General features: G+C 42.2%; 2 protein-coding genes across 2 annotated transcripts; both read left to right on the forward strand.

The window, feature by feature from the left end:
• Positions 1 to 7,885: 7,885 nt before the first annotated feature.
• slc25a17 (solute carrier family 25 member 17) lies at positions 7,886 to 11,327 on the forward strand. Its single transcript, XM_085272591.1, has 9 exons — positions 7,886 to 8,100; positions 8,527 to 8,587; positions 8,682 to 8,748; positions 8,901 to 9,052; positions 9,250 to 9,366; positions 9,481 to 9,629; positions 9,932 to 10,027; positions 10,164 to 10,252; positions 11,000 to 11,327. The coding sequence occupies exons 1-9, from the start codon at positions 8,047 to 8,049 to the stop codon at positions 11,151 to 11,153; spliced, it is 939 nt and encodes a 312-aa protein (XP_085128717.1). The 5' UTR covers positions 7,886 to 8,046; the 3' UTR covers positions 11,154 to 11,327.
• Positions 11,328 to 12,385: 1,058 nt separating this feature from the next.
• znf598 (zinc finger protein 598) lies at positions 12,386 to 21,711 on the forward strand. The gene is made up of 12 exons (XM_085270608.1): positions 12,386 to 12,729; positions 14,051 to 14,163; positions 14,720 to 14,849; positions 15,499 to 15,710; positions 15,817 to 16,034; positions 16,129 to 16,222; positions 16,603 to 16,790; positions 16,893 to 16,971; positions 17,073 to 17,959; positions 19,153 to 19,318; positions 19,415 to 19,562; positions 20,521 to 21,711. The coding sequence occupies exons 1-12, from the start codon at positions 12,556 to 12,558 to the stop codon at positions 20,893 to 20,895; spliced, it is 2,784 nt and encodes a 927-aa protein (XP_085126734.1). The 5' UTR covers positions 12,386 to 12,555; the 3' UTR covers positions 20,896 to 21,711.
• Positions 21,712 to 26,626: the final 4,915 nt, after the last annotated feature.

Below are 26,626 nucleotides of genomic sequence, written 5' to 3' on the forward strand. Positions count from 1 at the left end.
TGGGATTCCTGTTGAGATGAAGGTGGACACAGGTGCTAAATGTAATGTGCTTCCCAAGAAAACGGTTAACATTGTAAGAGCAGATAAACAAATGAAAGCACACCCCATGTCCGTTAACCTAATAGCATTTGGAGGCAGCAAGATTCAAACCTCAGGTGTAATTAAGCTGCAGTGTTTTCTGCATGGACAGCCACATGTGTTATCATTCTTTGTTATTAATGAAGATGTACAGCCAATACTTGGACTGTGTGCATGCAGAGAAATGGGGCTTGTATCATTCAGCAATGACGTCCACCAATTGAGCACGTCTGCAGATGACCTGTCACAACAGCTTATCACAGAATACAGCGACTTATTTTCTGATGAGCTTGGGAGGTTGCCAGTCACCTATCGCATGACACTGAACCCAGATGTGAAACCAGTTGTTCACCCAGCACATCGCATCCCTTTGGCCATGAAAGACAGGGTCAAGGCAGAGCTGGTCAGGATGGAGAAATTAGGCATCATTACTCCCGTCTCAGAGCCGACAGACTGGGTGTCTTCCATGGTAGCCACCAACAAGAAGGGCAAAGATGAAACCAGGATATGCATAAATCCTCGAGATTTAAACACTGCTCTGAAAAGACCACACCATCCCATGCGCACAGTAGAAGAAGTGGCTGCAATAATGTCAAATGCTACTGTGTTCTCTGTTTTGGATGCTAAGAACTCTTTTTGGCAGGTGTCATTGGATCAGAAATCATCCATGTTAACCACCTTCAGCACTTGTTTTGGTCGTTTCAGGTTCCTCAGAATGCCTTTTGGTCTTAACGCTGCCAGCGAGGTGTTTCAGAGAGCCATGGAGCAGATATTCGCTGGATATCCATGTGCCATCATTGTTGAAGATATACTCATCGGTGGAAGAACCATGAAAGAACATGACGACAACCTGAGAAAAGTCCTTGATCGTGCCAGAGAAGTAAACCTGCGACTAAACCCATTAAAGTGCAAATTCTGGCTGAATCAGGTCAGTTATGTCGGACACATTTTCACAAGCGAGGGGCTTAAAGCAGACCCTTCCAAGAAAGCCGCAATCAAAGAGATGCCGGTTCCAACAGATGTCCAAGCCCTGCAGAGGTTCCTGGGGATGGTCAATTATCTTGGAAAATTCATTCCAAACTTCAGCCATCTGTCAGCTCCTCTGCGACAGCTCACACACAAGGACAGCGAGTGGATGTGGGACACACAGCATCAGACTGCGTTCGAAGCACTTAAAGAGCACATGTCTAATCCACCTGTTCTGTCATATTACGATGTCAGCAAACCTGTGACACTAACGTGCGATGCATCACAGTATGGTCTTGGTGCAGCTTGCTTACAGGAAGGGCGACCTGTGGCGTATGCTTCACGTACTCTGACAGACACTGAAACCAGATATGCTCAGATAGAAAAGGAGCTGCTGGCTGTTGTTTTTGCATGTACAAAGTTTCATGACTACATTTATGGCAAGCCTGTGGTCGTAGAAACAGACCATCAGCCACTAGTCACCATACTAAAGAAACCTATTCACGCTGCACCAGCCAGATTACAGAGGATGTTGTTACGGCTCCAAAAATACAACATCACCCTCACATATAAATGTGGAAAACACATGTATCTGGCTGACACACTGTCTCTCCCAACAGCTCCACTTTCCAGCAGTCTGAAGAAGAGGACAACTTTGATGTCATGACGGTGAGCTGCATCTCTTCTTCACGCCTGGAGGAACTTAAAGGACACACAGCTGAGGATGAGACACTGCAAGCACTCAGCTCGCTCATCAAACATGGTTGGCCACAACGACTCCACAACCTTCCCTCAGCAGTTCATCCATATTTTCCTTTCAGGGATGAGCTGATTGTGGATGACGGCATCATTCTTAAAGGTTCCAAAGCTGTGATCCCAAAATCACTGCAAGGAGACTACATCACCATCGTGCACAGAGGACATCCCGGCGTAGAAGCTACCAAGCGGAGAGCACGGGGATTGTCTTCTGGCCGTTCATGTCAAGAGATATTGAGCAAACAGTTACTTCCTGCTCGGTGTGTAACAGCACTAAACAAAAAGAGCCCCTTCATCTTCATGAAGTTCCAGAGCTTCCTTGGTCAACTGTGGCTGCAGATGTCTTTGAGTGGCACTATTTAGTAGTAGCCGACTCATACTCAGGCTGGTTTGAGATTGACCTGCTAAAGGATTTGACATCGGCGACAGTCATCAAGAAGCTGAAAAGACACTTCTCAGTTCATGGTGCTCCACACACTCTGATCTCAGACAATGGAAGGTAGTTTACAAGCCAGCGTTTCAAAGACTTCGCTTCACAGTGGGACTTTCAACATGTCACCAGCAGTCCAGAGTATCCTCAATCCAATGGGCTTGCTGAGAGAGCAGTGCGCAGTGCTAAACAGCTGATGGAGAAATCACACAGAGATGGCACTGATGTATTTCTCAACCTGCTGAATCTCAGGAATGTTCCACGTGATGTGAACCTGGGTTCTTCTGCAGAACGACTTCTATCCAGACAGACTCGAACTACGCTCCCAATCACAACGAAACTGCTCGAACCACAACACCGTGAATCTGAGAGTGAAAGCCCAACTACTCAACAAGAGACTGACTCAGAAGGTCTGTTATGACAGATCCAGCCGACCACTTCCACCTCTCAACGAAGGACAAGTAGTGAGGTTACAGACCCCACAGGGTTATGACCGCACAGGTGTGGTCAAGGAACTTTGTAAAGAACCTAGATCCTACCTGGTACAGTCAGATGGAAACACTTACAGGAGAAATCGCAGACACATATTGCCTATATCTGAGCCCGTTACTGTTCAGGAAGACACTGATCATCATCATTATGATAGACTGCAGGGTGTGGATGAAAACAATGATGTAGAACAGTTTAAAGACAGCACTCATGTTGAGAGCTCTTCTGATGTTTTGCATTCTCCAAGACCTTCCAAGAGTGATGGTGCTTACAGGACACGCTTTGGTCGTGTGTGCAAACCAAATCCAAGATATAGGGATTAATTTGGTGCTAGTTAAAAAACACAGAACATTTTCAGGTTTGATGTTTGAGCCAACAGTAACTGATGTCAATGCCTCAAGATAAATTCTGTTTGAGGTGTTTTTCAGTTGTAATCATATTTTACTTTATACAGCAAAATGGTATTTTTGTCATGTTTATTTCTTCCATCTGCTTGCAAATTTAAATGTTCCTAAGGGTCAGCGTATGTCACCTTTTATGCTGTGAGTTTTATTATTCAATATGCACTAAACTTTATATCCGGTTGGGGAAGTACTAAAGAAGGGGGAGTAGATAACCTGCTGTTAGTGTTAGGTGTGGCTGTGTGCAGACAGGAATAGGACCCAAGGTGCAGACTCCGGAGACAGAACTTAAACCAAAACAGCTTTAATGCTGAACGCAAACATCATATAACTAGAAAAAACTCAAAATAAACTTACACCGGTGGACGCACAAAACACACAGCAAAGTAAACGGTAGATCGCGACACAGACACAGAGAAACACAGGGCTTAAATACACAGAGGGAGCAATCAGGGAATGGGTAACAGGAGGGAAACACAGCTGGGGCAAATCAGGCCTAACGAGACAAGGGGAAGCAAAACCAGACACATTAACATCAGACATGGACTTTCAAAGTAAAACAGGAAACATAACACAGACTCACAGGCAGGCACTATAACAAAGGGAACAGAGATGTGGGACCAGGGCAGACACAGACACTGACTGGATGTGGGGATACAGCAGACAGGGGAGACAGCAACATGACACAGACAGAAAACCAGAACACCAAAACTCTAACCAAATCCCACCCAGAGAACCTAAACTAAGAATAATCCTAAAACCCATAAAGCAAAGCTAGAATATAATGAAATAACAAAATCAAAGAACCAAAAACACAAAACACTGGGTCAACGACCCAGGGACCCTAACAGTTAGTTTGGTATTTTGTCCTAATCCACTTGCCGTACCTCCGAGTAGGTGTGTGTATGTTTTGAGTGGTATAGGCGCCATTCGTTTAAGGAATCCAAGCATGTAAGTTCTCTGCTGCTGTGCTGGTTAATAAAACCACGTTAACCGAGACTACTGCTTCATCATTATCATACTGGTGAACATACAACACTTAGTTTTACAAAAATTAAATTTACACAATAAAAAAAAAATCTATATACAATACAGTTTTGAGAATGTTCACACTCCGTATATTACACCTTGTTTCTGTAGAGAAGGTGATCAGGGTTTTTCTTCATTTCCTGAGACCAGCTGCTCTGGATCATCACCAGCTTTTCTCTTCATTTTTTTTTTTCACTCGGGGAAGTCTGTCCTTTTCTTGGCCATTGCTCTGCACTGTGTTGAGAAATCAGTTTTACCCCGGTTCTTTTTATTCCTCGAGCATCCAGAGATGGCACCGGACTCAGTAGTCATTTTTAAAAAACTTTATTCATCTTCATTCATCTTTACTCATCTTCATTTAAGCATGCACTTCTAGAAGGGAAGATGAGGCCGGTGTCCCTCTCCAAAAATCTTCACCCCTTTGTTAGTTACAGCCAGCTTTATAGAAGTAACCCCATCATAAAACCCCCCACAGTGTGCTGCAAACTCTGTCTTTGTCTATGTGCACGAGCACGTGAATGCCTACATGTGCACGTTCCCACGTGTCTATGTGAGTGCTCGTGTGTGACTGTGTACGCATACCTGTGTGTATGTGTGAGTGCACATGAGTGAGTGTGCGTGTGGATGTGTGTGCGTGACAGTTAAAACACTGTGGGTGAAGATATCTTCCTAGAGGTCATAACCCCCCCCTTGCATCCTCTGGGGAATTTCCACTCAATGGGGGAGAAGCCCTCTAAAATCTACTGCTAAATTCACAACACAATAAGGCCTTTATTACTCTACAAACAATGTCTCTACAATAATTCTACTTTCTATGATAACACATTTCTAAACTCTACATCAGCTAAACATTCCTACAACTGGAGAACCAAAGTGTGTGATCAAAGCTGAAATAAGGGATATTTTTCCATTGCAGGACTTAGAGTGCTTCAAGTAGTGATAGCTGTTGATCCATTTCTCAAATAATCTGTAAGGATCTGGATTTTTAAGAAAGATACAAATATCTCTGCTTATATTTGGCTAAAAGCTTGATATAGATAAGGCATATAAAGCCCCTGTACACCAGCACTGCGCTTACATTATAGTTCAATCAAGAAATAGTTATTATTGATTTATTATTGAATTTTTTTAGTAATCATTATTAGTATTTAATCACATTAGCACAGTGGGGTGGCAATAATATTCCACATACTAGAAATCCTGCTCAGCATTTCATAAAATACATTTTCAACAAATGTTGGAGTAACAACACAGTTACGGGGAAAATGTGTCTGTCTGTAAATATTAACTAAACATTTCTATGTGCTACAAAATAGATATAATTGTAAATGTGCTGAGGTGAAACTATACTTTCAATAATATAACCACCGAAATAATCTATTTATATATATATTAGGGGTGCAACGATAAGGCTTGTTAGTGTCGGTAATCGATTGTTCGTGAAGTACCCTCAGAAGGTCTGCTAGATGATGTTAATGCAGCACTACGGACGATATATATATATATATATATATATATATATATATATATATATATATTATATATATATATATATATATTATATATATATATATATATATATTATATATATATATATATATATATATATGTATATAGTATGTACATTGGGTGAATGTACAGTAGTAGCAGCAAGCAGGTGAATTCTGTACATTAATATGAATAGACATCTGACTATTTTATTATTATTATTGTTTTATGTGATAGAAGAACTGAATTGGGCATGTATGGCGTTATCACATCATTTGAAACTTAGCCCTGATTGCAGAAATTGGAAGTGTTACAATTGACCCACGTTACAACTATCCCCGGTCTCCCTACTAGCACTTAATAAAGTGGTCAGTGACTGTATGAGAAACTGATGCATAAAGCTCTGTAGCCAAACCCACATGTTGTATCTATAGCACAGTAAAGTGGAAAGTTACAGGAGATCGTACAAAGCATTGTTTTATCCAGGGGCAATTCTAGGATCAGAGCTTTGGGGGTGCTGAGCACCCAGAGCTGCTCAGCCAGGCAAGATAAACTTTACTCGTCACGATGAGACTTCTTCCCTGTCTCTGTTAGTCCCTGCATTCCACTCCAGTTGTCCTGAGTTCCCTGTCTCCTTGGTGCATTTAAACCCCTGTTCCTCCCTGGCCTCATCATCTGTTGTCTTCATCTCCGTTATCAGTCATCATAATTTTACCCTCTCTGTGCAAGTCTGCAAATTTCTTTATTAAATCATAAGATTCTTAAATTCATCAAGTCTCTCTGTGCCTGGGTCCACGTCACAAAATATGACATCACTGTTTTGTACATTTTAACACAATTTAATCCCCACATTTGTGAAAGAAAAGCAAAACACTTTTTTTTTTAAAGTCTGTAACAAAACCATCAAATCTGATAAAGGTTATTTAAATGCTGCAAACGAAGAATGGATTGGAATTTAAAAAACAAACAAACAAACAACATATCCTAACCTTAATTACTTTACTGGGGGAAAATGATGAATGGTGATCATAGTGAGTAAGAAGTAAACTGAGTGCATTTTTTGGACAGAGATTCACTTTTAACTCATTCACTGCCATTGACGGCTATAGACGTCAATTGAAAAACTTACGTTACTTACTTACTTAAAAATGCACAAAAACCCTGGCAGTGGGGAGTTACCTGATTTGAAAATGGCTGGCAGTGAATGAGTTAATGTGTATGGTAAATGGTCTGTATTTGTATAGCGCTTTACTAGTCCCTAAGGACCCCAAAGTGTTTTACACATCCAGTCATCCACCCATTCACACACTGGTGATGGCAAGCTACATCGTATGTATAATAAAATACAGATATATGAAAATAGACTCCAAAAATAGAGTCCTTGAAATGTACAAATTATTGATTAAAAGAAAATTATAAAAATGGAGGCAACTTTGCCTATGGTACAATGTATGAAAATATCTTTACTGCAGATACTACTATGGCTCTGCAGATTTATTCCTTTCATTTTAACCTGTGTTGCCTCACCTTAAAGTTGGCAAATACTTTTGGTGGTCAACTCTCACAAACAGTTTAGCAGTTTCTGTTTTGCCTGTCACTGTTCCCTGTCTGTTTTCTTACCTGGTTCTTTTCTTAGGACAATTTTAAATTTTAGATTTTAAATAGGCTGTATAAATTTCAATGGGAACAACAGGACAGTCAAATGTCGCTGATTTTACTACACAGTAGGATGGATTGTAGGGTAGCTAACATTGTCGCAAAACACGTTTTCAATACTGCAGGTTACCTGGGTGTAATGTTTTTCAGCTAAAAAGAAACATGGCCTGACTCCTACCTAACTAAATAAAAAGTAACTGAAGGTTAAATGCAGTTAACATGTCCCGTTTTAAACCAGGCACTTACACCTCCGACCCGCTGCGTCTCAGCCACCATCGCTCTGGCAGCAACGACGGCGCAAGAGCCAGAGTAGGTGCGAGCCGAACTGGAACAAACCATTTTGGGACGGGGGGGTATCTATACTTTTGTTGTTAAAATGTTACATCTCAACCAAGTACTGCATGCTTTAGTAGTGTGTAGTAGCAAGTATTGTCAAAAAAGTAAGAAATATTTGGGGGTGCTTTGATTCATTTCGGGGGTGCTGAAGCAACCCCAAAAATGGGCTAAAATCACCCCTGGTTTTATCCAATCTCTGTAAGGAAATCCTGAAGTTCAAACAGGAACGTGTAGGGCGAAGAGAACTACATTTCCCTAAAGCCATCGCGCGAGTCTGAAACGAGGAAGCGAGCTGTTTATTAGAGAGAGGCAAACAAGAACAGCTAGCAAGAGAAAGGAGGCTGTAATAATAATTATTAGGCTGTCAAGGCAATATTGAATATTATTGAATGTAACAGACTCAATTTGGCGGTGACAATGAGCGAGGTTTTCTCGTATGAGAGTTTGGTTCATGCTGTCTCAGGAGCAGTGGTAAGTTGATCTTAGTTTCAGTATGCGCTGCTTAATTTTAAGTCACAAATGGGAGTTGCTGTAGCGTCACTTCTTATATGCTTTATCCAAACAGAGCTCAGTTCAAAATAACAATTTCCACTCCCAACTTTACCAAAAACAATAAATAGTAGATAATGTAGCTGTAAATGTGGAAGTGTTTACAATAATAATAACCTCTTTATTCGGCGAAATGTTTATGTACGTGTAACTTATTATACGCACCGAATTGAATACTGAATAACAATCATATATAAAACGTCTTATTTTAGATCCTAGTGTGCATTTTAAACCGTTTACATGTATGTTCCTGTAACTTGCTTGATTTTTATATGGGGTTCATTCGAGGATTTGTTCCATATGTCAAAAAAATGGCATGCCATGGATTTCTTACTGTTGCCCCTTTAGGGAAGTGTGACTGCAATGACAGTGTTCTTCCCTCTTGATACTGCCAGACTACGGCTCCAGGGTAAGAGAGCAGAAATCACAGTCTCATTTCCAAAAGTTTTGGGGTTTTTTGTTTTGTTTTTACTGAAAGAAAATCCCCATCTGTTTGTGTTCAGTGGATGAAAACAGGAAAGCCAAATCAACTCCAGCCATTCTGGCAGAAATTGTGAAAGAGGAAGGATTGTGAGTATAAATAGTGAAAATCTCAATGTGTTTCAAGCCAAAACTATTTTAATAAATTTGCACGCATCCCCTCAAACATCAAAATACAGTCTTTCAAGCAGTAGAAGGCTGCTAAGATGTGTTCCTGTGTTTACCTCTGCCCCCTAATTCAGACTGGCACCCTATAGAGGTTGGTTCCCTGTCATCTGCAGCCTGTGCTGTTCCAACTTTGTCTATTTCTACTGCTTCCACTGCCTCAAGGCTAGCTGGCTGAAAGGAAAACAGTCAGCACCAAGCACTGACTTGATCATAGGCATCGCAGCAGGTGAGGTGGTCATTGGCAAGATCTGCCATCTAATTTCAGACGAGTCCCTCATACCTTTGTCCTAAGAATGACTAGCGTGAACTCCTATTTAGTAGCCTATTCTGCACAGTGTATAAAACCAGTTTACATTATTTACATTTCTAAATGCTGAAACCGGTAGTAAAGATTCAATTTCATCTGCCTCTTTGTCTCTCCAGGGGTTGTAAATGTACTTGTCACCACCCCTTTGTGGGTTGTCAATACCAGACTGAAGCTCCAGGGCTCTAAGTTTCACAATGAAGACATCCATCCCACCAACTACTCTGGGATTCTGGGTAAATGACCTTACATTTTTCTTCTAATGAGTATTTGTGCAAACCTTCTACACATGTGCATACTACAAATTCTCTCTTTCGCGCGTTTGTTTCCAAATTGTTTTGATTTTGCAGATGCATTTGTGCAGATCATCCGTGACGAGGGCATCGCAGCACTGTGGAACGGGACCTTCCCGTCCCTGCTGCTGGTGCTAAACCCCGCTATCCAATTCATGATTTATGAGGGCCTGAAGAGGCAGCTGAGGAGAGGCATTCCCAAGGAGGTGAGTAAGAAAAGGGAAGGGAAGTATGCAGACATTGTCTGGTTGGTAATTCTGTTCACATGATTTGTTCAGTGGCTCTGCATGTGTTCCCTGATCTTTTGAACACCACGTTTTGAGACTTTTTTGGACACTACCGCAGCGTTTGTTGGTATGTTTATTAGCTAAGGAAAATCTGATAGGCAGAGTAAAACTTTAAACTACACCTGTTACTGAGGTCATCTGAACTCAAAACTTTCACCTTTGGGATACGTTTGTTCCTCTGATGATACACAAAAGATTCAGGTTCTTCTTTCTGCCCAAAGCTGTCATCACTGGAGGTCTTTGTGATCGGGGCCATCGCCAAAGCCATCGCCACCACTGTGACATACCCACTGCAGACTATACAGTCCATTCTTAGGGTATGTCTGCATTCTGTTGATCACTTTTAAAGTGACACATATAATCTTTTAGTAGCTAGATTTGTGAATGTATGAACCTGTAACAAAGAAAACATTAATCTCAGAGATGCTTTTCTTTTTTGTTCAATCACCACAGTTTGGACAGTACAACAACACATCGACAGAGAAGTCAAAGCTGCTGTCCAGTCTCAGAACTATAAAGTGTCTGCTGGTCAACAGGGTGAGGTAAGTGTTTACACACGCATATTAACATACTTGCAGTGCAAATTGCCACCATGACATATGGGTTAGAAGGTCCTGGGTTTGAAGCCGCCATCTGACTAGCGTGTTCTCTGAGGTTTTGCCTGTGTCTGGCTGTCGTTCTATGAAAAAGTGGTGATTGAATTGGATAAGGAGAGGAAAATGGCTGGATGGGAACCCCAAATATGGTTTTGGGTTTTGTTACATCCACATTAGAATCTGTTTGATTTTGGGTGACCGCATTTAAACAGAGCATACTAGGCAACATGGGTTAGAATTACTATGAAGAACAAGATGAAAAAAATAGCTCCATTTGGTATTTAAAAAAATCTGTATGCATACAGAAGCTGCTCTGTTTGTTTGTTTTTTTTGCGTTATTTTTTTTTATTTATTTACAACAGAAACCATTGCAAATGCATTACCATACACATCTGTAATAATTATATACAACTAACTGTACAATCAGACTCTAGAGAACTCATCAGGAAAACACACTGAATAATCTCTGCATTTATATTTTAACAATTAGATTAATTATATCCAGCAGAACAAGCAAATAATCCCTGGTTTAATTCCTTGATCGAACCTTATGAATTAGGGAGTATGCTTTATATGGAGTATGGGCATTCATCACTGGGCCCTCGTGATGTATCATCTGAGTTACTGAATATTAATAATTTTGCTCTTTCACCTCTTGTTCTTTAACGTTTTCATGCTGGTTTTCTTCTGTAGGAAGTATGGCATGTTGGGTCTTTTTAAAGGCCTTGAAGCAAAACTGCTGCAGACGGTGCTGACTGCTGCTCTCATGTTCCTTCTCTACGAGAAGATCGCAAGCTGCACCTTCAGAGTGATGGGACTGAGCAACAACCACTACAAGAGGCGCTAGCTTACAAAGACACTTAACAATCCTGCACACTTGACCACAATAAAGGACAGATGAGCAATGGAAATCACTGCTGACAGACTGTATGAGTGACGGGGGCTTCACCTGCCTGGACACCAGTCACTTTTTTAAAAAGGTGAAACTGTAACTTGCGTAAGCCATCCAATAAAACATTACAAACTAAAGAGTCCTTTGGGAATTTATAGGTAAAGAGGTAATGTTTGATTATGTGGAAGATGAGAAGTGCAAAGTTTTGGGTGTTTTTTGGAAACAGCCAAATCAGAAAAGTTCTTCTGTCTCTCTGGGTTCTGTCTCCAAGTCATCCATAGACACAAGAGAGCACCAAGATCTGGGTTACGGCATTGACTCATCTCTTTAGAAGCACAAATAGAAAATCCTTGGTGGACCTGACTGTAGGAATAACTGTAGGAATAACTTCCTGTTTACCAGCAGCAGAATAAAAAAGATGAGTGTGTGGATACAAAGATTTTAAGAGGCAATTAGAAAAACGTAAGCACAAGAATTCATGTTAAAAACCAAAGCTTTATTAACACAGCTACTTTCAACATGGATGTGTTTGATTCAGATGACAGGCTTGGTTTGGAATGGCCCTCAGCAAACAAACATTTTAAGCAGCAGTTTTATTATGACCTGGTGGCAGGTATAGTTTTTAAGATGAGGGCATTTTACAGACATTGAAGGCCTTAAAGGAAACTGTATCAGGTGGAAGTGCATTGCAAAGTATTTGGGCAGGGCAACTAAAGGTTCTGAGTCCCATGGAGTCCCAAGTGGAATAGACAAAAGACATTGAATATCAGATAAATACTAAGGAGCAAGGTTATGAAGGTCTGTGAAAGTGGGAAGGAGGATCTTGAAGTTGATGCATAGGTGAACTGGAAGCAGTAGGTATTAATGGGCCTAAAGTGTGGCAAGAAAATATACACCACCAGCATGATCTAGACCATACAACGATTTAAAATAAAAATTATATATATATATATATATATATATATATATATATATATATATATATATATGCGCATGCATCAACTTCAAGATCCTCCTTCCCATACATATGTATATACACATATATATATTCCAAGGTGGGCCCGCGTGAATGCTGTTTTTAGCCGCAGCTTTAATGAATGTTTTCCAAAGTACAACACCTCCTATCAGCACATTTACCGGTTCTCACCAAGGTACGCACGTGGGGCTCGCACAGATCCCACAAGGTGTGATGGGTAAAAGCACCGCTGCAGCGTGCGCTCGGTCCATCCCTGTGGTGTGTTGATCGCTGGTGTAACACTTACGTGACGCGGCAGTAGACTTTCATAATTACGTAAGCACCTCAGCTCTGTGGCGCTCCCAAATAACTATTAAGCTTGACTTGTGCCTTTTCACCAAGATGGACTCAACAACGACAAAAGACGCGGAGAAGAACTGTGTTCTGTGCTGCCAAGAGGTCGAGATCTTCGCCTTGGGAAAATGCGACCATCCCGTTTGTTACCGCTGCTCCACCAAGATGAGGGTGCTGTGCGATCAGAAGTACTGCGCCGTCTGCCGGGAGGAGCTCGACAAGGTACGCGTTCTTCTGCTACGTTAACCCGAGGATGGAGCCTTGTGGCATTAGCTAGGCCGTAGCGTTCTCATAGTTTTTACTCTATAAAAGTAGGCACAAGTTGTGTGTTGGCATCCTAACTGTGTTCAGAATCAATTAAAATAGTCACCAGGGGAAAAAAGAGGTGGCAGCTCATTGTGCGTACCCACTGTGGAGAACACTTTTTCTTAGCTGTCATTAACTTAGCTAAGCTAACTAGCGAATATTAGCAAGTGCATAAGTTAGCTTATCTGTTAGACTGACACTGGTCAGAAAGAGTTGGTTTAGAAGCCGGATTTTATAATTGAGCTGATGACAGAGTGCTTGTCTATCCGACGTTTATGGGTATACCTCATTTAGCCAGGGTGACAGTAAACTCTATAATACATTTTTAATTGAACACGTTAGCTGTCACCTCTCAATTTAGCATGAGCTTTAGCGGCGCTGGTATGCTACCTGTTATTACTGGGTTGTGATAAATGTTTAATTGATATAGTTTTAGAGGTCATTGTGATGTCTGCCTACTGTCAGCCCTGAATAAATTCCGAATCTTGATTGCAGATGACGGAATGAGTCAAAACAAGTGGACGGTGGCCCCGGCCTCATAACACTCCCCTAAAGGCCAAATACACCTGTGATCAGAAGTTTACATCCACTCACTATGGGAATTAATGTCATGGTCGTTTGGGGCTATAAATGATTTCGTTCTTTCTCCAGGGTAAAATGATTGTATAGCACACATCTTTAATGACTTTGATAAAACAAGATAGGGTTAAATGTGGACACAGTTCCAGTAGGACAATGATCCCAAACACACATGAAAACTGGATTTAGAATAGATAAAGCAGGTTAGTAATAAGCCTCTGGAATGGCCTTCCCAAAGTCCCTACTTCAGCCCCACTGAGCATTTGTTGACTGTGCTTAGAAAACAACTCTGAGACTGACTAATTTGATTGAAGTCTAACAATTTTGTCAAGAATAGTAGTCAAATATCCAGCCAGGATTACAGAGAGCATTTCAACCTTTCAGCACTAAATTAACACGACATTCGTGGCCATGATGAGCGGACGTAAACTTTCCCAACAGCTGGATGTTGTAATGTCAAACTGTGTTGAATTGCCTAGATTAGACGCGTACCAAGTATGCATCCTCTGTACTGACGTGGTTTTGCTCGTGCATCATTTCATGTGATATTACAGTAGGTGTTTGTGTGACATCACTGGTATGCTTTCTATTTCTAAAACAATCATCTTCCTCCAGTTACCACAGGTTATTACTAATAAGACTGTCATGTTGTTTTCAGGTGGTGTTTGTGAAAAAACTGGAAGCCTTTCAGTCTCTGCCCTATCAGCAGTTCCACTGTGAGAAAAAGTATGACATCTATTTTGTGGATGAGAAGATCTATGCCCAGTACAGGTACTAGATGTCTCTATTCTTTGTGCTTGTGTTGCTCTTTGGCATTTCAGTTCATTTATACTACAAAACCCAGAAATAGCAGTAAGAGAATTACAGTTAATATAGCTGAACTGTTGCTTGAAAAATACAATGGAAATGTGTATAGAGAGCCATGCTGGTATTAACTAATGCTATGTGTGGTTAGAGATGGTGCTCTTGCTGTCTCAGTATATGGTCATATTGTAAATGTATACAAGCATGTGTATAAACCGGTATAACTAAAAGTCAGCTTTTAAAGCCTTTAGTGTTATCTTCTTGAACACTCCATGCTGTGTTCTTGTTTTGATTGCTTTTAAAGTGAGTCTAAGTTTGTGTGATGACTAAAGTGAGCGCTTTTATTTGCAAATGTGTAAATGACTTGCTTTAGCAGGAAGTCTCCTCAATCTGATCTGTCATTTAACTAAACAAAAACTTGGCTTGAATTTTGGGTTTTTCCTGCTGTATCCAACTGCCTTTCATGCCCCTTTTGATTTTTACTTGACTCCGACTGAACTTTTCCTCGATGTGTGTCTGTCAGGCATCTGCTGTTGCCCGAGTGTCTCCGCTGCTCGGAGCCCAAGGTTTTCTCCAGGTTTGAGGAGCTTGAGCAGCACATGAGGAAGCAGCATGAGCTTTTCTGCTGCAAGCTCTGCACAAAGCATCTAAAGGTATCATCATCATCATCCCTAAAGAGTAAATAAAGGGGTGTCTGATCGGGTTCTCAGTATTACATGACTGGCCAAATGTACATGGAAACTTTGTAGCACAAACGGTTCTTTTTGGTCTTTTTCCTTTTAATTTACTGGAGCTACCACCAACAGTGTTCAGATATAAATATGAATGTTTAGTTAGTTACTCTATTTCAGTTTGAAGGCATTCGGTCATTGTCCTTGACAACAGTATCTGCTACTAAATGGTAACAAAAGCACTTACACAATACAGTTGTTGAATTGTATTAAATTCACCCTCCTTTTTAAGGTTGTTATGTGATGTATTGCTTTTCACACCGAATGAGAAACCGTAGCGTTGTTCAAGTTGTCTGTTGATAACTGAAAGTGCTGTGCATCAGGTCATTAACTTAAACGGTTTTGCTTGTACCATTAAGTCAGATTTACAAATTTTGCAATTATTTTTTTATGCATTTGTTGCTGTTGCATATAAAAATGGTGAGTTGGACAGACTTACATTTGCAGGCAAATAAGGGCTGGTTGAAGGAAGCCAGATATAAAGAAGACAGATGTCAATATCCTGATAAAGAGCTTTGTTTGCTGATCTCCTGAATAATTATTTACTTTAAAAGTTACTCTTTCCCTGCAGATCTTTTCCCATGAACGGAAGTGGTATAATCGTAAGGAGCTGGCACGTCACAGAGCGCATGGAGACCCAGATGACACCAGTCACAGAGGCCACCCGCTCTGCAAGTTCTGCGATGACCGTTACCTTGATAACGATGAGCTGCTGAAACACCTGCGTAGGGATCACTACTTTTGCCACTTCTGTGACGCAGACGGCTCTCAGGAGTACTACAGGTGTGTGTGACCCTTTCACCCATCCACACAAACCCTCCTTTGTTTTTGTTACCTAATGTAGAAGAATATTAAACCAGACTTTTGTTTTTAACCGTGCTACCAACAGTGATTACCAGTATCTGAGTGAGCACTTCAGAGAGAGTCACTATCTGTGCGAGGAAGGTCGCTGCGCCACAGAACAGTTCACTCACGCGTTTCGCTCCGAGATTGACTACAAGGCTCACAAGGCTGCAGCACACAGCAAGAACCGAGCAGAGGCTCGACAGAACCGCCACATCGACCTGCAGTTTAACTACGCCCCAAGACAGCAGAGGCGAAATGAAGGTCGGTCGGTCGAGACGGTGGTGTTTTTGTATTGCCATACCACCAGGATTTCTGTTTGGCATTTGAGATGATCAAAACACATGCGTTCTTACAGGTATGGTGACAGGCGAGGACTACGAGGAGGTGCGTCACAACCGAGGAGGAAGGGGAAGGCCTCACGGGGGACAGAAAAGCTGGAGGTACTCGAGGTGAGTATAAATGACCAGCTCCGAGTTAATTGGAAGGGAGCATTAGTGGTGGAGCTGTCAGAATTGGAAGAGATGGCTGTTGTTAAAGGGTACATTCGTCTTTGTCTGTGACATGGAAATTTTGCAGGATATAAAAAGATGGATGGGTGCAGTTATATGCATGAGTACTGGACTGCAGAGCATCCACTTGTATTGAGAGACAGACATGGAAAACATTTGAAGAATGACTGCACGGCATTGTTGCACCTGGGTGTCTCACATTGTGCTGTTACTGTGTTTGCGTGCTTGTGTATCTGTATATTACTTTAAAAAAACTTCAGCAGCTGTTAGAGTGGGAGTAGTTTCTTGCTTTTTACCGTTTTGTCTGCTTGTCTGCACAGAAATGAGGAAGACAGGCAGGTGGAAGCTGCTTTGAGGGCATCCATTGCAATGCGAAGACAAGAAGAGAGAGCAGCAGTGCAGGAGAGGAGCGCTCCCAAACACTGCAGAGAGGAGAGGGCCGAGAGACCAGAACCAGAAGAGCTCAGACACCCGATCGGACATGCCAAACAAGCGAGCAAACCTCCAGGTAAAAAGTAAACTGAAAAAACATACATAATGGTTATGGTTGCTAGATGTCAGGCGTATTTGTCTGCTAGTTTTAGTGTATTTATTTCTGCCTCTTTAACAGTAAAAACAATGAAGAGCCAGAACCCGCGAGATGTAGAAGATGACTTCCCAGCTTTGGGAGCCACAGCTGCTGCAGCTGTGTAAGCTTCATCAGAGTACAACGTTTTCATTATTCAGTGTGTATGTGAGCATAGTGTGACACAAATCTGTTATTTGTGCTGTTTTTTGTTTGTCCCTGCAGTGTAAAGCCAGCTCCTGCAGTGACTGCACCATCCCACGTAGCTTTAAAGGAGGACGACTTCCCCAGCCTGTCAACTGCCACACTCACAACCCCCATGACTCCAGCTTACTCTGCACAGCCTAAGAAGACGTCCTCTTTTCAAGAAGAGGATTTCCCTGCTCTCGTCTCCAGAGTCCGGGCCCCCAAACCTGCAGCTGGTACCACCTCTGCTTGGTCCAACCACGCATCTGCAGCTAAACCCAACACTCAGCCTACTCCTTCCTCCAGACCTCCCCCACCCCTTTCCTCTGTATCCTCTGGCCCTCAGCTCCTTTCCTCCTCATCCTCGTCGTCTTCACGGAGGAAAAAGAAAGTGGGTGAGAACGGGAAAGCGTTGTCAAATTACTCTCCCCTTCATTCCGACGATGAAAGCGGAGGAATGACGCAGCAGGAGTTCCGCTCAGTGCCCACCATGTTGGATATTTCCTCTCTGCTAACTGTTAAAGCAGGCAGCAGCAAATCCTCAAACCCAGCTGTGACCCCGAGCGCTTCAAATCCAACCCCCAACACCGATCTCCCGACCCCAAAAGCCAACAAGAAGAAAAAACCGAAGAACCCAACTGCTCCCCCTACATCTGCAACTACAACATCAGACCTGGGAACAACTGTAAATCCAGTCTCAGTGGAAACAACGGCACAAAAGGAAAATGTTCCTGAGAAAACGTGGAACAAACCGCTTTCCGGTCCTGTGACAGCGGCACTTACAAGTGGGCTGGCTAACGGCTACGCTGAGCAATCGCCACCCACTAGCAAAGATGACGCTCCCGTAACAAATCATCCCAATGCGGAGCCTGCAGATGAACAAGAGGAGGAGTTCCCTGCCCTCATGACCAAAAATCCACCACCAGGTACGGAATAACAATCCACAGTATTCATTTATCATCAATTTACATGTACTGTTGCTTCTTTCCACCCAATATATCCACCATACAGGTCTTTTTTACAGGACCTCAAACTACAAACGACTAATACATTTAAAACTGAATGTACAGCTGCTTTTCAGAATCAGAATCAGAATACTTTATTGATCCCTGGGGGAAATTATTTTTTGTTACAGTGCTCCATTTTAAACCAACATTAAGACAAGACAGACAATACACTAACTAAGAATAGTACAATATATACATATATATACATACATACATACATACATACATACATACATACATACATACATACATACATACATAAGTCACTCATAAATAAATAGTTGGAAAAGAAACATGTGTAGTTGTAGCAGCAAACGGTGTGTTAAGTGGATGCGTTGTACAGGGAGATGGCCACAGGCAGGAATGATTTCCTGTGTCGTTTAATGACTGATAGCTGCCATCACAAAGAAGCGGTGGGGAAGACTTCCTGGAAATCATTTGGAAACTCTCCAACTTAGCTCTTACAATAAACAGAGTCAATAAGAATTATGGAAAGTCATTTCTGTTCTTTGGTTGTGTGGTTGATTGGAAACCAGGAATGTTTCATTATTAGGCAATATGATATTTGATTGATATGAGAGCGGTCCGGCAAGCAGTGGTAAAAAGGTAGACAGCTAAGGTTTTCCATAGACTTCATATAAAAGAAGAGTCATAGAGTTTGACTCCTCATTTAGTGAACGGTTTGGCTAATCTAATGTTTTGGTTTGGTTTGGGGTTTTTTGTTTGTTTGTTTTTTAGCCAGATGTTACTACAAAGCACCCACATCCCTAAATTTAAAAAAACAAAAACAACAAACAAGTCACCCACCACACAGTTGTTGTAAAGAGGGAAACTGGTTAAAACTTTTTTATACCCGGCTGTGAACATGCTCTTCAAAATGTTCTTAGGTGAATATTTAAACCCTGAGCTCTGAGCTTTGATTTGACTTAATTTTCGGTTTTCATCAAATTAATGATGTAATGATGTTATACTATTGTAAAACCGTATAAATGCCTCACAAATAAGCATTTTGTTTGAACACTGCGGTGTTGGTTTTATAGTTAAAACCCTGAGAACTGTTTTTCAGAGTTGGTACTGCATCATTCAAAGTTCACGATCTCTTTGTTTTTCAGGCTTTAAGACCTCTTTCCCAATGAAAGCCTCAGCTCCAGCCCCATCCTCCACCATGCCCCTGCCTCCACCTGGCCTGGGTATGTCAGCCCCTAAACCTCCCCCAGGGTTCACAGGGATCCCCCTCAACAGCAATGTGGTGGAGTCTACACCCCCAGTAGTCAACCTGTGAGCCTCTCGTTTTTCTACATTACATGATCACTGCTTGACACAAAGGTTTTTGGTTGGCCTTGTTGGTACTTAGTGTTTTTTGTCTGTTCCCAGGCCTCCCAAAGTGCCGAGCAATGGTTACCTGGTGCCAGAGGACTTCCGCGAGAGGAACCTGGAGCTGATCCAGTCCATTAGGAAGTACCTCAATGATGACGAATCAAAATTCAACCAGTTCAAAAACTACTCTGCCCAGTTCAGACAGGTACTCACTACATAAGAGCTAAATACTCTGTTGGTATGGATATTGTGTCTGGGTTTTTTTTGTTTTTTGTTTTTTGTTCCCCGTCCCCTTTAAATGCCCCTGAAGTGGTTACAGCTCTGTGTTAAGGTTGTGCATCCCTCCAAGAGTTGTGAGAAGTAGTATCTCAGGGACAGACTTTTATTTTCTTTTTTAAATTCTAGTTCACTTTGACTTAAATCGGTAAGAATTTAGTTGTATTTGGTCTTATACATCAATTATGACATAATAAATAATAACTGTCACTGCTTTATCATCCTCAAATGAGGATAAAGTGATTATGAAGGTCAAAGGTTAGCGTACATCATCGTAATCTTGCACATAAACACAACCATTATTCAGCACCGTTAATCAGAGTCAGGAGGGTAGTGTGCGTGATTACCATAGAGTAGATCAAGAGAATTCATTATAATGATGTCATGATTTTCCACATTTATAAAGAAATGTGCTGCCAGCTAAAAATGTGAATACGTATGTGCATGTACTACCGGATTTTTATGGCTGCAACTTTATTTTCTCTCTGAATCCGATTTTTTTGGCCAAACATAATAAATTTAAATACCTTTGATTGGATTACATTAAAGCCTTCACCTCTATATTTTGCTCTAGTTCGGACAGATGTGGATGTAAAGTGCCACTCCCCTGGTTGTAGGACTGTGTAGTCGATCAGTAAAACAAAACTGCAGCTGATTTCTGCATTATATTAATTATTATTAATAATATAATAATAATAATGCTTCCATGTGTTGAGTGAAAAATGTTTAGCCCAGTGGTTATTTTGTTAGGGCTTACCTTTTCCCAAGACTATGTCTTTATTTAACATGAATGACAAACGAGAAGAAGCCCACTGAAAGAACCTGCTCCTCACATTTGGCACTTCCTGTTTGTTTACTTTGCTCATATGTCCTTTCTGTCTTTCCAGGGTGTGATATCAGCAGCCCAGTACCACCGCAGCTGTAAGGACCTGCTTGGGGATGGCTTTAACCGCATCTTCAATGAGCTGCTTGTGCTCTTACCGGACACGGGCAAGCAGCAGGAGCTTCTGACTGCGCACGGAGACTGTAAGGCACTGGAGAAGCAGTCTGGGGCTGGAGGAGGAAAGAAAAATAAAAACAAGAAGAATGCCTGGCAGACGCCTGCTACAGCGGTTAACATGGCAGCTGAGCTGGACTGCCGGGTGTGCCCCACTTGCAGACAGGTGCTGGCCCCCAAAGACTTCAACTCCCACAAGACCCTGCACATCACGGAGAGCGAGGAGTTCCCCTCTTTGCAGTCGATTAGCCGCATCATCAGCTAGCCCCCCTTTCTCAGCCTTCCTCTGGTCCGTTTGCCATTGCGAGGCGAATTCAGTTCTGTGGTTCTGACACAGCCACGCAGCAGCCGGTGTGGGAAAGCAGCCGCTCATTTCCTCTGGGAGGAGTCGGAGGCCTAGTGTAGCAAAAGAAGATGGTTCATGGTGTTTCCACTTTGATGGGGATTAATATTGATAGGTTTATGTGATTGGTTTACAATTCAAGATGCACAGGGTCGCCACATCTTATATCTTCTTTCAACTCTCATCGCTTGAGGACGTCCCCAGCTGGCACTGGCACCGGCAACGTCTAATCAGAACTCTAAATTTATTTAATGAAAGCGGAGAGGCGAGCCAGGGCTTTACTTGAAGAATGCAACGCTCCCTAATGCTGATATTATATTGATTTTCTTTTCTTTCTTTCTTTTTTACCTTGCTCTGGCAAGTTGATAAAGTCTGCATGAGTCTCCAGCTGTGCTGCTTGGTTAAATAAGAGGTTCAGTTTGAATATTTAGCTTTATATTTATAGCTGTCTAATTGCTTTTAATTGTTCATTGCTCTATGCAGGCCTGTCAACAGTGTCAGTGAATGGACTCCTCATTCAGGATGGTGTGTCAGAAAGTGAGCTGCTTCAGAAATTGGAACAAATTATGGATTCATCAGTTGAATGCTTTTTTTTTTTTTCTTTCAATAAACCCCATTCTCTTTTATTCCGTTTGCACAACTCACCAGTAGATTTCATAATTTTGTTTATGGACTGGTACAAATGTGGCCATGATGTTGCACAAGGTTTCAAAAGGAAATTAAAGAACTGAACAATGAGTCTTGTTGTATATTTCTCAACAGTTTTGTTCAAATTGTCTTTTTAAACATGGGAGAAACAAGATGGTAACAATTGAGATCTCCACTTCTGACTACACATTTGGTTATGATGAACAAATTCAGCTGAAGGCATCGTTGTTTCCACCCACACTCGGTCTGCGTACTCAAGTAAAATCAAGCACTGACACAAATTGAAAGGTAATGGATTATCTACTCATCTCTTTGTCATGCTTGTACTGTTGTCAGCAGGGTGTCTGTGTATTAAAGTGGCAGACTAGTTTTCACAGAGTAGACTGCTCTATTTTTGACCTGCTGCCAAAAACACAGTTTCTGTTGACACTGCAAAGTTCTCCATGTTTGACTTGATGGCAGTTTGTTTGTTTTTTTAACCATTTTTCATTATATTGCTCCAGTGGTCTGCTGACACAGTGCTGTGCAGGCTCACGAATGACCTTTTAACCCTTAGTTTTATGAATCGTAGTGCTATCGTGGTTCCAACATTTAGCTTGCTGTATTTTGGGTAACTAGTGAGGAGCATAAGGAGATCTAATATATGTACTACTACACCCCACACACATGATGGCACATTATTTAAGCACAAACAAAAAACGTCTTCATGTTTGATTTGACACCAAGATCACATAAAAAGCAAGTGCAGTGCAAGTCTAACTATACTGAAAATGGATCAGAAAAGCAATAATAAAACAGGTTTTGTACCAGTTTTGGTACTTGTATCTACCTGTGAATGATTTCCCTCTAAAGTTAAGTTATCTAAGATAAGAGATAAGATAAGATAGAACTTTATTAATCCCTCGGGTGGGTTCCTCTGGGAAATTCGACTTCCAAAAAAAGCACAGCAACGACCGAAGTTACAGTTACAGAACTGTTATATATATATATATATATATACACACACACACACACACACACACACACACACACACATATATAAATACAGAGACAAATATAAATAAAATATACAAAGGGGATAAATAGAATAAATAGGAATAAAAAATAAAAATACAAGTGAATTGCACATTTCAAGTATTGAGTCTATTGCACTGTTGACTATTTACAAAAAGTATTGCACAAGGTATTGTACAGTGAGGTGCAGAGGCACTACAGCTTAGTTGTTCCCCCCTCCTTTGTCCTCCTGTTTCCCCTCCCTCTCCCCTCCAGAGAGGAGTTAAACAGTCTGATGGCGTGTGGGACAAAGGAGTTTTTAAGTCTGTTAGTTCTTGTCTTGGGGAGAAGCAACCTGTCACTGAACAGACTCTTCTGGTTGTTTATGGCCGTGTGCAGAGGATGCCTGGCATTGTCCATAATGTCCATCAGTTTCTTTAATGTCCTTTTCTCTGCCACTGTCACCAGAGTGTCCAGCTTCATGCCGACCACAGAGCCAGCCCTCCTGATCAGTTTCTCCAGCCTGGATGAGTCCTTCTTTGCTGTGCTGCTCCCCCAGCACACCACAGCATAGAAAAGTACTCCAGCAACCACCGACTGGTAAAACATCCTCAGGAGCTTCCTGCAGATGTTAAAAGACCTCAGCCTCCTGAGGAAGTACAGTCGGCTTTGGGCTTTTTTATACAGGTGCTCTGTGTTGCATGACCAGTCCAGTTTATTGTCCACCCACAGCCCGAGGTACTTGTACTTGTTGACCACCTCCTCCCCCTCTATCTGAACTGGCAGTGGACCTTCTCTGGACCTCCCGAAGTCCACAACCAGTTCCTTAGTCTTTGAGGTGTTGAGTTGCAGGTGGTTTGTGTGACTCCATGCGACAAAGTTCCTCACCAGACTTCTGTACTCTTCTTCCTGATCATCCCAGATACACCCCATGATGGCCGTGTCATCTGCAAACTTCTGAATATGGCATAATTCAGAGTTGTAGCAGAAGTCAGAGGTGTACAGGGTGAAGAGAAGAGGGGACAGCACAGTTCCCTGTGGTGCTCCTGTGCTGCTGACCACTGTGTCAGACGTGATGTCCTTCAGCCTGACGTACTGTGGTCTGTCGGTGAGGTAGTCGGAGATCCAAGCCACCAGGCAGGGGTCCACCTCCATCCTGTTCAGTTTTTCCTGAAGCATACAGGGCCGGATGGTATTAAAGGCACTGGAAAAGTCAAGAAACAGGATCCTGACCGTGCCTTTTCCCCCATCCAGGTGTGAGTGGGCTCTGTGTAGGAGGTACAGGATGGCATCCTCCACTCCGACACCCACCTTGTATGCAAACTGTAGTGGGTCCTGGGCATGTTGTACCTGTGGTCGGAGGAGGTTGAGGAAGAGCCGCTCTAGAGTCTTCATAAGATGTGACGTCAGTGCCACCGGTCGGAAGTCATTCAGCTCATTGGGCCGGTTCTTTTTGGGGACCGGGACGATGCAGGATGTCTTCCATAGGGCGGGCACTCTCCCCAGTCGCAGACTGAGGTTGAAGACTCATTGTAGCGGCTCCCCAAGTTCAGCAGCACACGCCTTAAGCATCCTAGGACACACCTTGTCTGGACCTGCTGCCTTTCTGGGGCGAAGCTTCCTCAGTTGTCTCCTGACCTGATCCACTGTGACACTGGGAGATGTTTGGGAGGAGGGGAGGGGGGGAGATGTCTTGCTGCTGAGAGAGGGATTGGAGGAGGGGGGTGTCATGGTGTCAGGAAGGGGGGGAAGCGAGGGAGGCAGGAGAGTGGGGAGAGGACTCTGTAGTGAAGGTGAGGGTGAGGGTGGGGGGGTTGTGGGCTGGTCAAACCTGTTGAAGAAGTTGTTGAGTTCGTTTGCCTTCTCCACAGTCCCCCCCACTGTGCTTTTCTTGGTGTTGTGGCCTGTGATGGTTTTCACACCATTCCAGACCTCCCTCATATTGTTCCTCTCCAACTTCTGCTCCACCTTCCTCCTGTAGGTGTCCTTTGCTTCCCTCAGGCAGCGTTTCACCTCCCGCTGTGCTGCTTTCATCTCCTCCTTCACTTTGCTCCTGAAAGCCTTCTTCTTCATGTTGAGGACAGCTTTGACTTCCTGTGTTACCCACGGTTTGTTATTAGGATAACACCGTACCGTCTTAGCAGGGGCGACTGTGTCCACACAAAAGTTGAGATAGTCTGTAAGACAGTGTGCCCCCTCTATGTCCTCACCATGTGGGCTCAGGAGCACATCCCAGTCTGTGGTGTCATAGCAGTCTCTCAGAGCATCCTCCTTTTCTGGGGTCCATCTCCGGATGGAGCGCGTCTGGTGCACAATTAGAGCTTTCTTATTGAAGAAGTGTAGGGGTTGGCACAGCTTCCATTCTCTAAAGCTTTGGAAAGCCCAGGGAAATAGTGTGTATATGGAAAATAAAGTAAATGGTAAATGGCCTGTATTTGTATAGCACTTTACTTAGTCCCTAAGGAGCCCAAAGCACTTTACACTACATTCAGTCATTCACCCATTCACAAAGTCACAGGTCCTCACCCACGAAACCCAGGGACACAAACAGCCAGTCCAGAACATGGTTTCTTTTTTATTGGAGTGATGGTCAGACTGCAGTCCAGAGACATTCAGGTAATAGACAGTGATACACATCTCTGTACACGCGTTTTTACACTGAAGAGGTCAAACACCTTCAGGAAAGGAAGAAGCAACTCAGAAGAAACGTTTAAGGGGTAACACGCCATAAAATCAATGTTCACTTGAATTCTTGGTTGATGTATCCATACAACGCATTATACTATATGACATGCCTTCTTTATGACCTCGGTCTAACAGATTAATGGCATGAACGACTGATTTTAGCCCCTTTAAGAGTGATCGGACAAAGTATTTCCAACAGAGAGTGCTTTCTAGTTATAAATATGCATTATTGACATAAATTTATTTATTTGTTGTTGTTTTTTAAATTTTCTGTAGTAGTGGACACATCAGACCCTGAACAGCATCACACAATAATTTCATTTACTTCAATAACATACTGAATTTTACAATCAAACCAATACCACGGTGGTGTACATGGGCCAGAGCACGAAACACAGAGAATGCTTGTATTATTATTATTATTATCTACCACAGTGACTGAAGAAGAGACTGAAGCACTGAGAACATCAATACAACCTGACCTGACAGCAACCCAATCTACCCAGTAACACCCCAGCAGCACCTCTCACCCAACCACAGTTATCTGTTCACTACCATCCCGGCAACACTGAAGACTTAAAGGACTACATCGGTGCTTTCTAACACATAACGACAGACTATTTTCAAAACTCATGCCATAAACTGAACTTAAACTGTATCCATAGCTGCTTAAATCCGATTTCTCAGAATGGCAATGGCAGACTCCACCAGCAACAAAGCTGCTTTCAACTATGTCAAATGTCTCCTCTAGAAAAATGGTGTCAAAAATAGTATAAAAAAACCCCTATATTTATGATTAAATATTTTTTCAAAGTTTTTATTTATTAGCAGGTTGTGGTTTATGGTAAGCCAGCGTCCTTAACAGATAAATCTGAACAAACAAACAACACGTAAACCAAGCTGGAGTCTGTGAGAACATATTCAAAGCATTTTCAAATAAACTAAGACCAGCCCGTGTGAAAAGTAGGGGATCTGTGCACAATTTGCAGCTGGTGGGCTAAAACACAAAGTGTAGTCCTTTAACTCTTACAAATAGACTTAACGGTACTCCTCCTGTCCCCTATTCTAGCTGTAGTCCAGCAGCCAGTGGCGTTGCACCCTGTCCCAAAATAAAACTCTGAAAGACAGGACTGTTGGATTATCCCACGGTTTTAAAGACATGCTTAACTTAACACTCGCTGACAGACGGCGAGGTGAGTAAAACTGGGTTTTTTTAAAAGATCACAGGTAGATCAGTGTTATTCATTTGAGTGCTGGAACTGAGGACACACAGAAATTCTATTATTGCAGAATAAGAGTTTTTTTTCTATAACTACATATCTACAGT

Source organism: Mchenga conophoros, linkage group LG4, assembly GCF_057382185.1.
Source record: "Mchenga conophoros isolate Kocher_MC1m ecotype Shallow Benthic linkage group LG4, M_conophoros_male_GT1.1, whole genome shotgun sequence".
NCBI lineage: Eukaryota > Metazoa > Chordata > Actinopteri > Cichliformes > Cichlidae > Mchenga > Mchenga conophoros.

What these genes read in the sequence shown, in the direction of transcription:
- slc25a17 (XM_085272591.1), top strand. Translation starts at nt 8,047, where the DNA reads ATGAGCGAGGTTTTCTCGTATGAGAGTTTGGTTCATGCTGTCTCAGGA. An exon ending in TGCCAGACTACGGCTCCAGG is followed by an intron (nt 8,588 to 8,681) that starts GTAAGAGAGCAG and finishes GTTTGTGTTCAG; the next exon opens with TGGATGAAAACAGGAAAGCC. An exon ending in CTGCTGGTCAACAGGGTGAG is followed by an intron (nt 10,253 to 10,999) that starts GTAAGTGTTTAC and finishes TTTCTTCTGTAG; the next exon opens with GAAGTATGGCATGTTGGGTC.
- znf598 (XM_085270608.1), top strand. Translation starts at nt 12,556, where the DNA reads ATGGACTCAACAACGACAAAAGACGCGGAGAAGAACTGTGTTCTGTGC. An exon ending in AAGATCTATGCCCAGTACAG is followed by an intron (nt 14,164 to 14,719) that starts GTACTAGATGTC and finishes TGTGTCTGTCAG; the next exon opens with GCATCTGCTGTTGCCCGAGT. An exon ending in GACCAAAAATCCACCACCAG is followed by an intron (nt 17,960 to 19,152) that starts GTACGGAATAAC and finishes TTTGTTTTTCAG; the next exon opens with GCTTTAAGACCTCTTTCCCA.